Source organism: Poromitra crassiceps (genome assembly GCF_964638095.1).
Source record: "Poromitra crassiceps genome assembly, chromosome: 3".
Taxonomy (NCBI): Eukaryota; Metazoa; Chordata; class Actinopteri; order Beryciformes; family Melamphaidae; genus Poromitra; species Poromitra crassiceps.
In genome coordinates, this window is record NC_139625.1 from 7764309 (window position 1) to 7776747 (window position 12439).

At 42.3% G+C, this 12439-nt stretch overlaps 1 protein-coding gene across 1 annotated transcript in view; it reads right to left on the bottom strand.

Moving 5' to 3' along the window:
• Positions 1–12439, bottom strand: part of donson (DNA replication fork stabilization factor DONSON) — a gene marked incomplete at its 5' end in the record, with an annotated part of 37959 nt that overhangs the window by 4407 nt on the left and 21113 nt on the right. Inside the window, 3 exons of the mRNA XM_083632762.1 lie at positions 2883–2952; positions 6990–7188; positions 8616–8753. Of these exons, the coding sequence (XP_083488888.1) occupies positions 2883–2952; positions 6990–7188; positions 8616–8753 (407 nt within the window). The remainder of the gene's footprint in view (positions 1–2882; positions 2953–6989; positions 7189–8615; positions 8754–12439) is intronic.

The following is a 12439-nucleotide window of genomic DNA, read 5'->3' on the forward strand; positions in this document are numbered from 1 at the left end:
TCCAACTTCCAATCCATTTAGGTCAGGCATGTCCAAAGTCCGGCCCGGGGGCCAGATGCGGCCCTTTGACCGATCTTAAGCGGCCCTCAGCTCGTCTCTCAAAACATACTATATGTGGCCCCGCCTCCACACAGTGTTAGTCAAGTAAGTTCAATTAGCATTTTGTTGTGTTCATGTAACGATGACATCACTAATCATACAGTTTGTAGACCAGCACCAAGTAGGAACAACACAGGCACAACTCATGTTTTCAGATGAACAAAATCCTTATATACAGTTGTATTGTTCGTGATTTTGATTTTTATAAGCCATATGATGCGAGAAACAGCTGGCTGGCCCCCCGGTGATTTCACATGATCTAATCTGGCCCCCATTCGAAAAAGTTTGGACGCCCCTGATTTAGGTGTTCCAGTGCTGGAGCCCTCATTAATGTTTTGCTTGCACCTGTGTTTACTTCCTGCCTTTTAGACACAAAATTGCTGGAGTGGAAAAGGGCGGATATTGCCCCGCGTGACCTCAACTGCCGCCTCTCTGGCTTCTGATTGGTTAACAACTGGTAAGGAAATCAACAGCAACTCTGCATGCAGGTGTCCAACGGATGGCGATCAGTTCACTGAAAGAGGTTTGTTATCGTCAGGGTTCCCAAACCTTAAAGTCGAGCTGAACCCAAAAATGACTTTTCTTTTCTTTTAGTTCAAATACCTGGGTATGCAGTGCACCTATTTAATAATGTATGCAAAAAAAATCACAAAAATCAAATTTCTTTAGTTTTTCCACATCAAAAGTCCATTTTTCAAGATTTCATTGATAACAGTAATCTACAGTTTGCTGACGTCACCTAGTACTAAGGCTGTGAATCTTCACTGGCCTCACGATTCGATTACGATTCAGAGGGCTACGATTCGATTCGATTCGATTACGATTATCGATGCATCTCGATGCATCTTAAATAGATGCATCACTTTTTTTCCCCCAATACATGATTTCTTTTTTCTCACTTTTTTTCTCACTGTGTGGCTACTTTTAAAATAAAAGTGCATTTGGAATTGCATTGTATCATGATCCATAATTAAAATAAACTGCATGTACTTCCATTATATTTTATTTGATTATTAAAAATAATAATAATAATAATCGATTTTTGACATTTGTGAATCGATGCAGAATCGTGCACGTCCGCATCGCGATGCATCTTATAATCGATTATTTTTGACACCCCTACCTAGTACTATCAGATTTCTACCCCATTTCAACCAATCAAATCACGACATGGCAGCTGTCAATCAAATCTTCATTTCAGGATAATTTTCTCTTCCAAATGAAGTAGAAAATGGCACCTAGTGCCTGTCATCTGGCAGAATTCCTATCCCATAAACTAACTACTAACTTGGCCAATTGTATGAAACATGAACAAAAACAAAAACGATAATGTCTAAGAATGCAAAGAAATGTAACTGGCTCGTTAAAACGTGCATTCCAGGAATATCGTATTTACAGAAATAGCGATAAAGGCGCTCGCTTGAGAGCGTGGTTGTCAGGGGTCGCCTCCCGGAGATTCCATGCATCGGTCTGTCCGCTCGCTCCGCACAAAGCAGGTGGATGCCTGGTACTCCGCGGATCCCACTCGCGTAGCACGACAACACGCTGAATCCCACTCGATTTGGGGGTGGAACATGCCATGATTGGCCAATGCCAAAGCCAGTCCCCAGAATTGTCAAATCAAATCATCGACACTCGGCATTGTGCGGCTTGTGGTCCGCCTCTCAACCCTGTCATCTCAGACAAGATTTGTTTGAGTCTCCGACGCTCGCGCTATTGCATTCGCCTCCGGTTCACTTCGACTTTAAACATCAAATAAATTCAAGGACTTTCCAATTCCCTTAAACTCAAGGACTCAACACAGCATCGTTTGGGACACAGGTGAAGGTCAATGACTGTTACAAGTTACCACACTGAGAATGTTTCTAATGAGAACTATCAGCAGCTTTACAGAAGCTCACAGACACAACTACTAAAAAGAGACAGGCTTGACTTGGTGAACACTTCTCAACTGTGTTGTGTTAAACCTACTAACGCCAAGTAAAAAATATATATACATGTCTATTCTTGCACAAAATATATAAATTCAAGCACTTTCAATGACCCATGACTATTTATGTCCATTTTCAAAAACTTTCAATGCATTGATTTTTTCTCTCTCTCTCTGAAATACTAACTTTCCAGGATTTCAAGGAGCCGTGGGAGGGAACCCTGGTTAGGACATGAAAACCAACAGTGGAAATTCCATTGAGATGTGAAGTGATGTATCTGGGACGCGAAACATTTGAGCGGAGTAGAACGGATGCTTTACTGTTTAGAATGTTAATGGCTGCCAGTAAGAAGGCGCTAACCAAAAAGTGGCTGCGTCCTCAAGTACCAACAATAAATGACTGGGTGGATATAGTTTATGATATATTTGTAATGGAAAGACTTACGTTTTCGCTGAAACTCAAGGACAGATTTGTGAGGATTTGGGAAAAGTGGATTGAGTTTATAACACACCTAAAAGATGAGACTTTGTATAGAACCTTGTACCTCTTATGTTTCTGTGTCAAACTAGTAGAGCATCCCCTGTTTTTTGTTTTATGTCTAGTAAATAATATAAAAGAGGAAAAGTTTTGAAAGGAGTAGGTAATGTAGCAGAAATGCTTTGGTTATATTGGAACCAGGTTGAGACTATAAATCTATGCACAGTTGCGAAATGTATGAAAATGTATGAATGTGTACTGTTGAATGTAAAATAATGAATGGCTACTCTACTAATGTTACAACTGAAGTTAATGTGATCTGACTTTTCTAAATAAAAAGAGAATTATAAAAAAAAAAGAAAACCAACAGTGTACCTGTGACCTCCAGACTGCTGATGTCCTGGTAGGAAGAACCAATCTGGCTCTTCACGTTCACACTGCGGGCCTGCAAAACACACACATACCCAGGGTTCCTACATTCCACATTTCTACAAATGTCATACTTTTCCAGACTTTGATTTGTTCTGAAGATGTCGTCTGGTGTTCAATATGATTTAAGCAGATAGATATCTTGCCCCTGCTAGATTATACTAGGTCATAACACTGTATAGACAAGTTTCCCCGCGCTGGCCTAGGGCGGCGCCATAGCAGCCTTATATGTCCTTGGTTTCCGGTTAAGTCCACATTGCGTCCACAGCAGCGAGCACGTCAGAAGGCAGCAGCCGAAATATCCAAACTTTTTGGAACACATTGTGCAGTGCGTGGCTGTCACAATACACAGAAACGCCTGAACGAGTGGTTGGATCGACAGTGTTTTGAGCATCAGCCCGCTACCAACCGGCTTTGTCCCTGCACTCACTGTATTCCTTCTAGATGGTGGGCCAACCGGAGATTTCGTGCACTTGAACGATCCCTACAGATGGAGAACCCAGTCTTTTATTAACAACTGAGACATTTCTCAACAAATGAAAATAAAACTGTTGCCACTCGTATTTTCTGATCATATTTTGTGATCGCTAAAGGGGGAATTATGCTCACCCTGCCGTGAAGGGCGCGTGGGTGGAGCGAGGGGCGGGCGCGTCAAATGGCGTAAATTTGTTGGGCGTGGTTATTCGCTAGCTCCGTCGGGCACTCGCACGGTGCGACATTTTTTTCCTCACAGCGCGAGCAGCGCCCGGCTTCTCTCCAAACATGTCCGCTTTCGAGCCACTGAACACTGAGCTGTGTTTTCGCCACATTTCTTGACCCATGTGGTAGGCTATAAACTTAGATTTGCAACTGTTCGTTTTTAGTCATTTCACCAAGTAAATGTGTTGTGTTGAGAGCATTATTGAGAGAGATTAAAAGCAGCACAGAGTAGTAGGCTATCAGGGCTGAGAAGTAAAAACGGCTTTCAGTAAAAACAAGTTTGGTGAGTCCTTCATGTGCTGATGTGCAGTCATTTGAGAGTGAAAGCGCACTCAGTACTGCACAGAGTTTCATTGCGACTTTTCACGGGCTGTTCTCACCATTGTACAATACATGCTGATCACTTTCTGAGTATAATGGCATCACCCCCAGCGCGAGGTCTACACGGTGACTCACGGAGACTCACAGGGCCCCACCCCCACGGAGCTTTGCTCGAGTATAAGAGCACCTTAACTCTGTCAACTTGCATTTTCTCCGGTAAAGAGAGTGGACAGCTATGTTTGGGTCCGACATGCATGACGTTTTGTAGTTATCATCCAATAGCGGGCTTGGAAAAGTATCACGTGGTTCACGTTGCTCATGTAGTTCCTGCTTTCTGTCAAATCCAAACACCACAACATCACTCGCTGTTCACTTTTTGGAATGATTTTCAGTGGCACTTTACTATGATTTGCATTCATTTATATAATATTAACTTAGCCAGCAATTCGGTGTTAAGACGTGACGTCAGTTGTGAAAGTTCGGCAGCTTCTCAATGCAGTACTACGCTAATAGTTTATGAGCAACGCTAGCGTGATATCACTGATCAGTCTGTATGCTTCCCTTATCTGTCACTTGGACTAAAACGCTAGCTAAGTGATTATTAGAAATACCAACATAATAAACTGCAGCCAGCATATTTAACTAACGTTACAGTCAGGGGTGTAATGGTTGGTAAATGAGGTGGGTAAACTATCCAATGTGAGTAGTTTACCCAGCTCATTTCCCCTCATTGATTGATAGATGATCTGAGAAGAAGTGAGTAAACTATCAACCTCATTTAAAAAATGTGGCTTACCTCCACTACAGTATATTTTAGTAATCTGCTCACTAGTCTCTAATCTAGAGTAACGTCAAATTTGTATTAATAACACATGTAAAATTGTTGCTGTGGAGATATTGGTACGCTTCGGAGCTTTTGAGATTGTTCATCGCGTTGCCGTCCACCGCCATTGATTCCTCAAAATACGCTATAATCCTGCCTGTAGTTACGTTCGTCCATTTACACGTATTATCTTCTCATGTGTCCACTGTCAACGGGTGTGGGATAGACACTCTTTCGTTAGATAGGAGACTCGGAGAATGATCCAAAGTTTGCTTTTTTTCGGCGGTCGCTATGGCTACTACGCTAGTACGTTACGCTTCTCTGTATTCACAAAGACCGGAAGAGACAGACATATCGCGGCCGAGTCCGGAAGCAAACCGGAAGTGCCCAGGAAACTAATAACTGTTCTTCACAGCCACAACAACTATAATAGTGAGATGATTGGCACGGTTCCTACATGCTTACGTTTTAAAACTCGGTATTTCTCCAGGCAGACCCTATTCGATCTGCATTTGACATAATCGCAGTGGTTCTCAAACTTGTTCACGTCGAGGACCCCTAAACTGACACAAATTAGACCACAGACCCCCATTTGATAAGATTCTGTCCCGGGGCCCCCTTATCAGATAAGAGTTTTTGCTTTAGGATGTTTTATTACAGAAAGTGTATGAAACCCATGACCAAAATTGTGTTATTCTATTATTATTGTGTTGTGTTATTTTTGCTGGGGACCCCTGGAACCTGGAACCCCTCGCTCCCTCTCGCTAAGCTGTTAATGTCTACGTTAGCATTATGTATATTACTATGTATTTGCAGGAGTGGGAGAAGTCTTCCGCTAGTGTTGTCGGAGGTCCAGTCACAGTGTGATGGCAGAGACACTGGGAAACGTGGGTTGGTTTATTTGCTACGTCGCGTGTAACGTTTAGTCTTAAATGAAGAAATCCCCGCAAGTTCCTTTTAAAAGGCACCCCCAACAGCTAGTTAAAGTGACGGTACCGAACTTTGGGAACTTCCAATACCAAACCGTTTTTAACAAAAGGTATACCGTGCAACACTACTAGCTAACATTAACTTAAAGCAGCTACGAGCAAGATTTTCGATTGTTATTAAACAGTAGAGCTGTGCATCTTCACTGATCTCATGATTCGATACGATTCGATTATACAAGTCTACGATTCGATTCGATTCGATTATACGATGCATCTCGATGCATCGCGATGCATCTTAAATCGATGCATCACTTTTTCCGCAATACATGATTTATTTTTTCTCACTTTCTTTTTTCTCACTGTGTGGCTACTTTTAAAATAAAAGTGCATTTGGAATTGCATTGTATTATGATCCATAATTAAAATAAACAACTGCATGTACTTACATTCTATTTTATTTGATTATTAAAAAAAATATATATATTTTTTTTTAATAATCGATTTTTGATATTTTCTTAATCGATTCAGAATCGTCCTATTAAGCATCGCGATGCATCTCTGAATCGATTATTTTCGGCAGCTCTATTAAACAGTATAATTACAATATTGATGCATCACATCTTACCTATAATAGTAGCTGAGACCAAAGTCGTGTGAATCGGAGATTGCTCTCTTGATGATTATAGAGTCTGTGTCTGTCTAACCTCGCGTCACCAGGGGGCTCTCTCTCTCTTATCTGTCTACCGGCGGGCCGGATAAACCCGGAAGTGAAACCCGGAAGTGAAACGCAGCTGCCTGCCTTCCGCCGTTTCTCTCTGCCTAGCAACAGACCATAAACAAGGAGAACGCTTGCTACTCTCGCGAACATCTCTCGTTATATTCTAACAGGTTTTTTGGAAGTTATTTTGTGGTTATGGCCGAAGTGGCTGCTGCAAACAGTTTCATTTCACTTCCTGATCTGCCCTGGCTACAGACAGACTAACACTGGCCGATTCACTCGGGGATTAAGCGAGACTACTCTGCGTTGGTATCGTCTACTATTACAGGTAAGATGTGATGCATCGATATTAAATTCAGACTGTTTAATAACAATCGAAAATCTTGCTCGTAGCTGCTTTAAGAACATGGGGGGGGGGGGGGGGGGGAGATACGGAAACCACCCAATGAGACTAGAAACAGATCAAAATGATATACTGTAGAAACAGATGCTGACCCTCTCCCTTTGCCCACAGCCTAACAAAACGGCCAAAGAGTCTACTGTTTATACGTGTGTGTCTGTACCTTGAGTGTGTGCAGGGTGGCTCCTCTGAAGGCGCTGGGGGCCAGGAGCGTGGGGGGCAGGCCAGCCTGGGAGCCAGCCCCGGGCACCAGGCTCTTACAGGTCAGCAGGAAGTTGATGAGGGTGAAGGTGTGAGCTCCCTCCACACACACCACAGACTCTGGCCTGTGGTCCACGCACACTGCATCCCGCTCTGCACGGCTGGAGGTCAAAGGTCAAGGACGGATCCTACTACTGCTGCTGCATTCACATCACGCTCCCTCCACACACACACACACCACAGACTCTGGTCCACACACACACCACAGACTCTGGTCCACACACACCACGCTCCCTCCACACACACACACCACAGACTCTGGTCCACACACACCAGACTCTGGTCCACACACATCGAGTCTCGCTCGGCACGCCTAGAATATCCAAATATTCACTCTTGATTTCTACAGCAAATTCGAAGCCCACATTTTTTTTATTCGGGCCAGCCCTACATGGGATGGGACGCGAATTGGGGGTGCGTTCACAGCTTTTCCACAACATAACCCATCCATAAACTACGATTTGAACATTAATATGAACTTGAACATAACTTAGCCTTTCAGATGGCAATGCTTTGTGGAGCTCTGATAGATAGCCTAATAGTTCATTCTCAGCTAAAGGAAAATAGGATAATGTTGAAATATTTTTCCATGACATTTTACAATTTCTAAGTACCGTAGACTAGCTGGGGAGCTAACAGGCTTTTTGATGAAACGCGTACGTTGTTGTTTGAAACAGGAATAAAACCCTCAAAAGGACATTTTCGAGTGCTGGCTCCTTCTCTCTACCATTTTACAATTTCTCTCATTTTGCATGTGTGAAAAATTGGCCAACTGTTTTCCAGGACGCATGGGAACTAGGGGTGGGGGAAAAAATCGATTCACCTAAGTATCGCAATTTTTAATGTCACGATTTTTTGGATCGATCTTTTATTCCAGAATCGATAATCGCCAAAAAAATAAAAAATAAAATAATTTGGGTGCTTGCAGTCAGGCCACCCACTGAACAGTAGGCCAGGCGCCGCCTACTGGTTTACTAGTGGTTTTATTACTTTATTAGTTAGTCTGAAGTAATAATTACACTTCAGGGTTAAAGTGGGTGCATCTCATTGTAAAATTGGACTTCAAACGGCTCAAATCTGGCTTCAAACGGCCCAAATTGGGCTTCAAACAGCCCAAATTTCACGCGCGTTGGCCCATATCGGCCTGGCCTGCTTGGTATCTAATGCCCGGCCTGAATTATGATCCCAGTCCGCCCCTGTTTTTAACTATATCGCCCAGCCCTACTCATGATATATAATATACAGTCTCTAGTGTATGATTCAACTTTTCCCATGTTCTAATCTAGTGTAAAAAAGCAAACAAACTGAAAAAGAAAAGAAAAAAATAAACAAAAATCGTAATATCGAATCGCAATAATCGTAGAATCGCAATACTTAAGAATCGCAATATAAATCGAATCGGCACCCAAGAATCATGATAGTATCGAATCGGGAGATAAGTGAATCGCCACAGCCCTAGTGGGAACCCATGATTACAGTTACCCCCATGATTGTGCATGAACAGGGCAGAGCCAGAGAAGCAGGATACAGTTGTATGGAGATGGTGTCTGGCTTCTTGATTTTGTCCTGGACTCCCATCTCCTTCAGCCAGGAGAAGCCCCAATCTTCATCCTCCTCCTCCTCATTGTCTGCTTGACACTCACCATCCTCTTTCAGCTCAGAAAACCTACAAGATAATACAGATCACCATCATCACTATATAAACTAGGGTTAAGTGGATATGTGTGGCTAATATTGATTGACCTTTTATTCAAACTCACATCTGGTCTATGGCCATATGAAATCCATTAAGAAAAGTTCATTAATTTGAATTTAGGGTTAATGGTAGATTTGTTCCTTTTTTTCTTGACTTGGCCCTCTCAGACAGCCTCTTTAACTCATTGAGTGCCATGGACGTCTTTCGACGTCCAATTAAATAGTGACGTAGAGTGCCACGGACGTCTTTCGACGTCCAATGCGTTTTTTGACGGTGGGACGTCGATCAAAGCCTTCCGCATCTCCTGTACAACTATTATAGCTATTGGAGGTATATAACCTATTTTACAGAACCCTTAGGTGGCGACAGTGCTCTCCAGGTTAACAGAAAGGCAGAGAAAAACAGAGAATAAGTCTTTGGGGAAACGGAAATCGCATCGCATCCGTATGCATCGATATGCATGAAGCGTTTTAACGTTAGATGTGCCTACAGCAGCAGCAGCCAATCTGCTCCCACAATTGAGCTGCTCCATGTCCGCTGCAACAGCCAATTCGCATGATCAGCCGTGGATTTGTTATTATTCTCAACTGGAAGCATAGGAGCCGGTGACAAACACACGCGGAAGCTGTAAAAAAGCTGGATGTCGCGCACATAGACGGTCGCGCACCCTTCACAGTGCAGAGCAAACTCAGCAGAGAGCCACCTCCCATAAGGAGGAGTGTGCAGTTGAGGAGTGGGAGGGGGGGGGGGGGGGGGGGGCACGCAGAGCAGCACACAACACACAACACCCAGACAGACCCAGGCAGCAGGACATTAGCTTCAGAGTCAGTGATGTGTTTGAAATGTTTAATTTCACAAAAGGGCCAATATCTCAGCTTCTAGAAAAAAAAGGCTCTTTTTTGTTAAATCAAGCTATCTTCTCCGGCTGATAACTAAAGAACGGAAAATGATATCAATAAACCTGTTTTTGCTGATGATAGAAAAGAGTCTCATCGTTCTTTTTGCGTGTTCATTGTTTACATAGTAATATCACACAATATTCTGTGGGCCTCGAGAAATCACTGAAAAAAGCTCTGAAACTCTCCAAAAGTGGCTGGCACTCAATGAGTTAAAGTGAAAACCAAGATGTGAGGTGACGTAAGGGTCCCACGCAAGACCGACCCCCCTCTCAAAACACCCAATCAAAAACTGAATTGTGAAAAATGAAACATTTCAGACAAAGTGGACAATTCTGCATTTTTCCATGTTTTACAGTTGATCCCATTTTTATTACGAAATTCCATGATTCCGTAAAAAATGTTCTGCATTGTGGAAATCATCCACATCCGCTCAGTGTTTTCCACCTCTGATATGATGATATCAGGACTGGACAATAATTTAATATTACCATTTATCTTCTTTCAGTGGAATCATATCGTGATGATATGAAGATATTTTAATATCCTGACACATTTCTGCCGTCTAAACAAGCAAAATTTAACTTTTACTACTTAACACATTCACTGCCAGCCGTTTTTTTTTTACTGTAGGTAGCTTCTGCCAAGTTTTTTTTTTTGAGGATTCTGGCTCATCTTTCAAGAGCCGAGGATTATTTTCTGCTAAGATTTTGTGAACACAAAATATCTCAAAAGAACTAATAGAATGTGTGCTTTCTCTGTCGAGTTAGTTTGTAGAGTTAGTAGTTATGTAGGCATTAGCACTTGAATACAGCATGGTTTCAGCATCTGAAAATTTAAGCTGAGATAAATGGCTTTTTGTGAAATTCGATAGAACAGTCACTTTAACCATTCATTTTTGGCATCAGTAAGACGTCAGACATCTAAACAATAGTTTTGAACAGTAATTTCCTCCCTAACAGCAGGAAACCCCCCTTTCCTTCAAACTCCTCCCTCCGTGTGTGTTCTCCTCCTGCCTCCCTGGCTCTGCAGCGGGCGTGTCACAAGCGAGTTTCTGCTGCTGCTGCCTGTTTGCTGGCGGCCGCTCTTTGGGCGAGTCTGGATGGGCTCGCTCGTTTCTTGGGGTTTCGGTTGAGAGCTTTGATGAAGCTTTTGCGATTCTGGTCTTATTTATGCTGCGTGTTTCAAAGTGTGTTGCACCCATAATCTATTATGCAAATTTGCAATCCCCCACCGCCAGCTCCCTGCGCAAAAGCGAAAGCGTTTTCGCCAATCCATTTTCATGAGAATGGCTTCCTCACGCGGCTGTTTTTGCTTGGCTTTCTCTCGTCTGGAGAGCACTGTCGCCACTTAGTGGGTCGGTAAAATAGATTATACACTAGGGGTGGGGGAAAAAATAGATTCACCTAAGTATCGCGATTTTTAATGTCACGATTTTTTGGATCGATCTTTTATTCCAGAATCGATAATCGCAAATTAAAAAAAAAAAAAAAAAAAAAAAAAAAAAAAAAAAAAAAAATTTTTTGGGTGCTTGCAGTCAGGCCACTCACTGAACAGCAGGCCAGGCGCCGCCTACTGGTTTACTAGTGGTTTTATTACTTTATTAGTTAGTCTGAAGTAATAATTACACTTCAGGGTTAAAGTGGGTGCATCTCATTGTAAAATTGGACCCAAATCTGGCTTCAAACGGCCCAAATTTCACGCGCGTTGGCCCATATCGGCCTGGCCTGCTTGGTATCTAATGCCCGGCCTGAATTATGATCCCAGTCCACCCCTGTTTTTAACTATATCGCCCAGCCCTACTCATGATATATAATATACAGTCTCTAGTGTATGATTCAACTTTTCCCATGTTCTAATCTAGTGTAAAAAAGCAAACAAACTGAAAAAATAAAAGAAAAAAATAAACAAAAATCGCAATAAATCGTAATATCGAATCGCAATAATCGTAGAATCGCAATAATCGTGAATCGCAATATATATCGAATCGGCACCAAAGTATCGTGATAGTATCGAATCGGGAGATAAGTGAATCGGCACAGCCCTATTATACACATTCAATACCTCCCATATTTTAATAGGAGATGTAAAAGGGGTTGATCGACGTCCCACCGTCAAAAAAAAAAAAAATTTGGACGAGATATCTCGTCATTGGCAGTCAACCGTTGGTTTCTGCTTGACGAGATATCTCGTCCACGGCAGTGAACGTGTTAAAATAATTGAAAATTTCAGGTTTGTTTGACATCACACCTAACATTACCATTCGGTTCAATGAGATGAACATTGATTTGATTATGCAAGATGATTTTTCATACATGAACCATATCGTGATATATATTGATAGAGAAAACTCCTTATGATTATCATAATATTGATTTCAACCGTATCGCCCAGCCCTAGAGATGTCACTTGAATGATGACGTATTTATGATAGAATTGATCAATACTACACTGGTGAAGTGTGACGTGCCCATCACATACTGTTATATAGAACACGGGAAACCTAAATTATGTTTAGTTCATCCACAACCCGCTTTAGCTGAGAGAGAGAGAGAGAGAGAGAGAGAGAGAGAGAGAGAGAGAGAAAGTAAGAAAGAAAGAGCTAGTCCAAATACCGTAAATTCCGGACTATAAGACGCACCGGTGTATAAGCCGCGGGACCAAAATTGACTATTTTTTTCTTCTATAAGCCGCACCGGACTATAAGCCGCGGGTGTTTTGATGTTTAATTACCATATGAAAGGGTTCGTGCACAGAGAG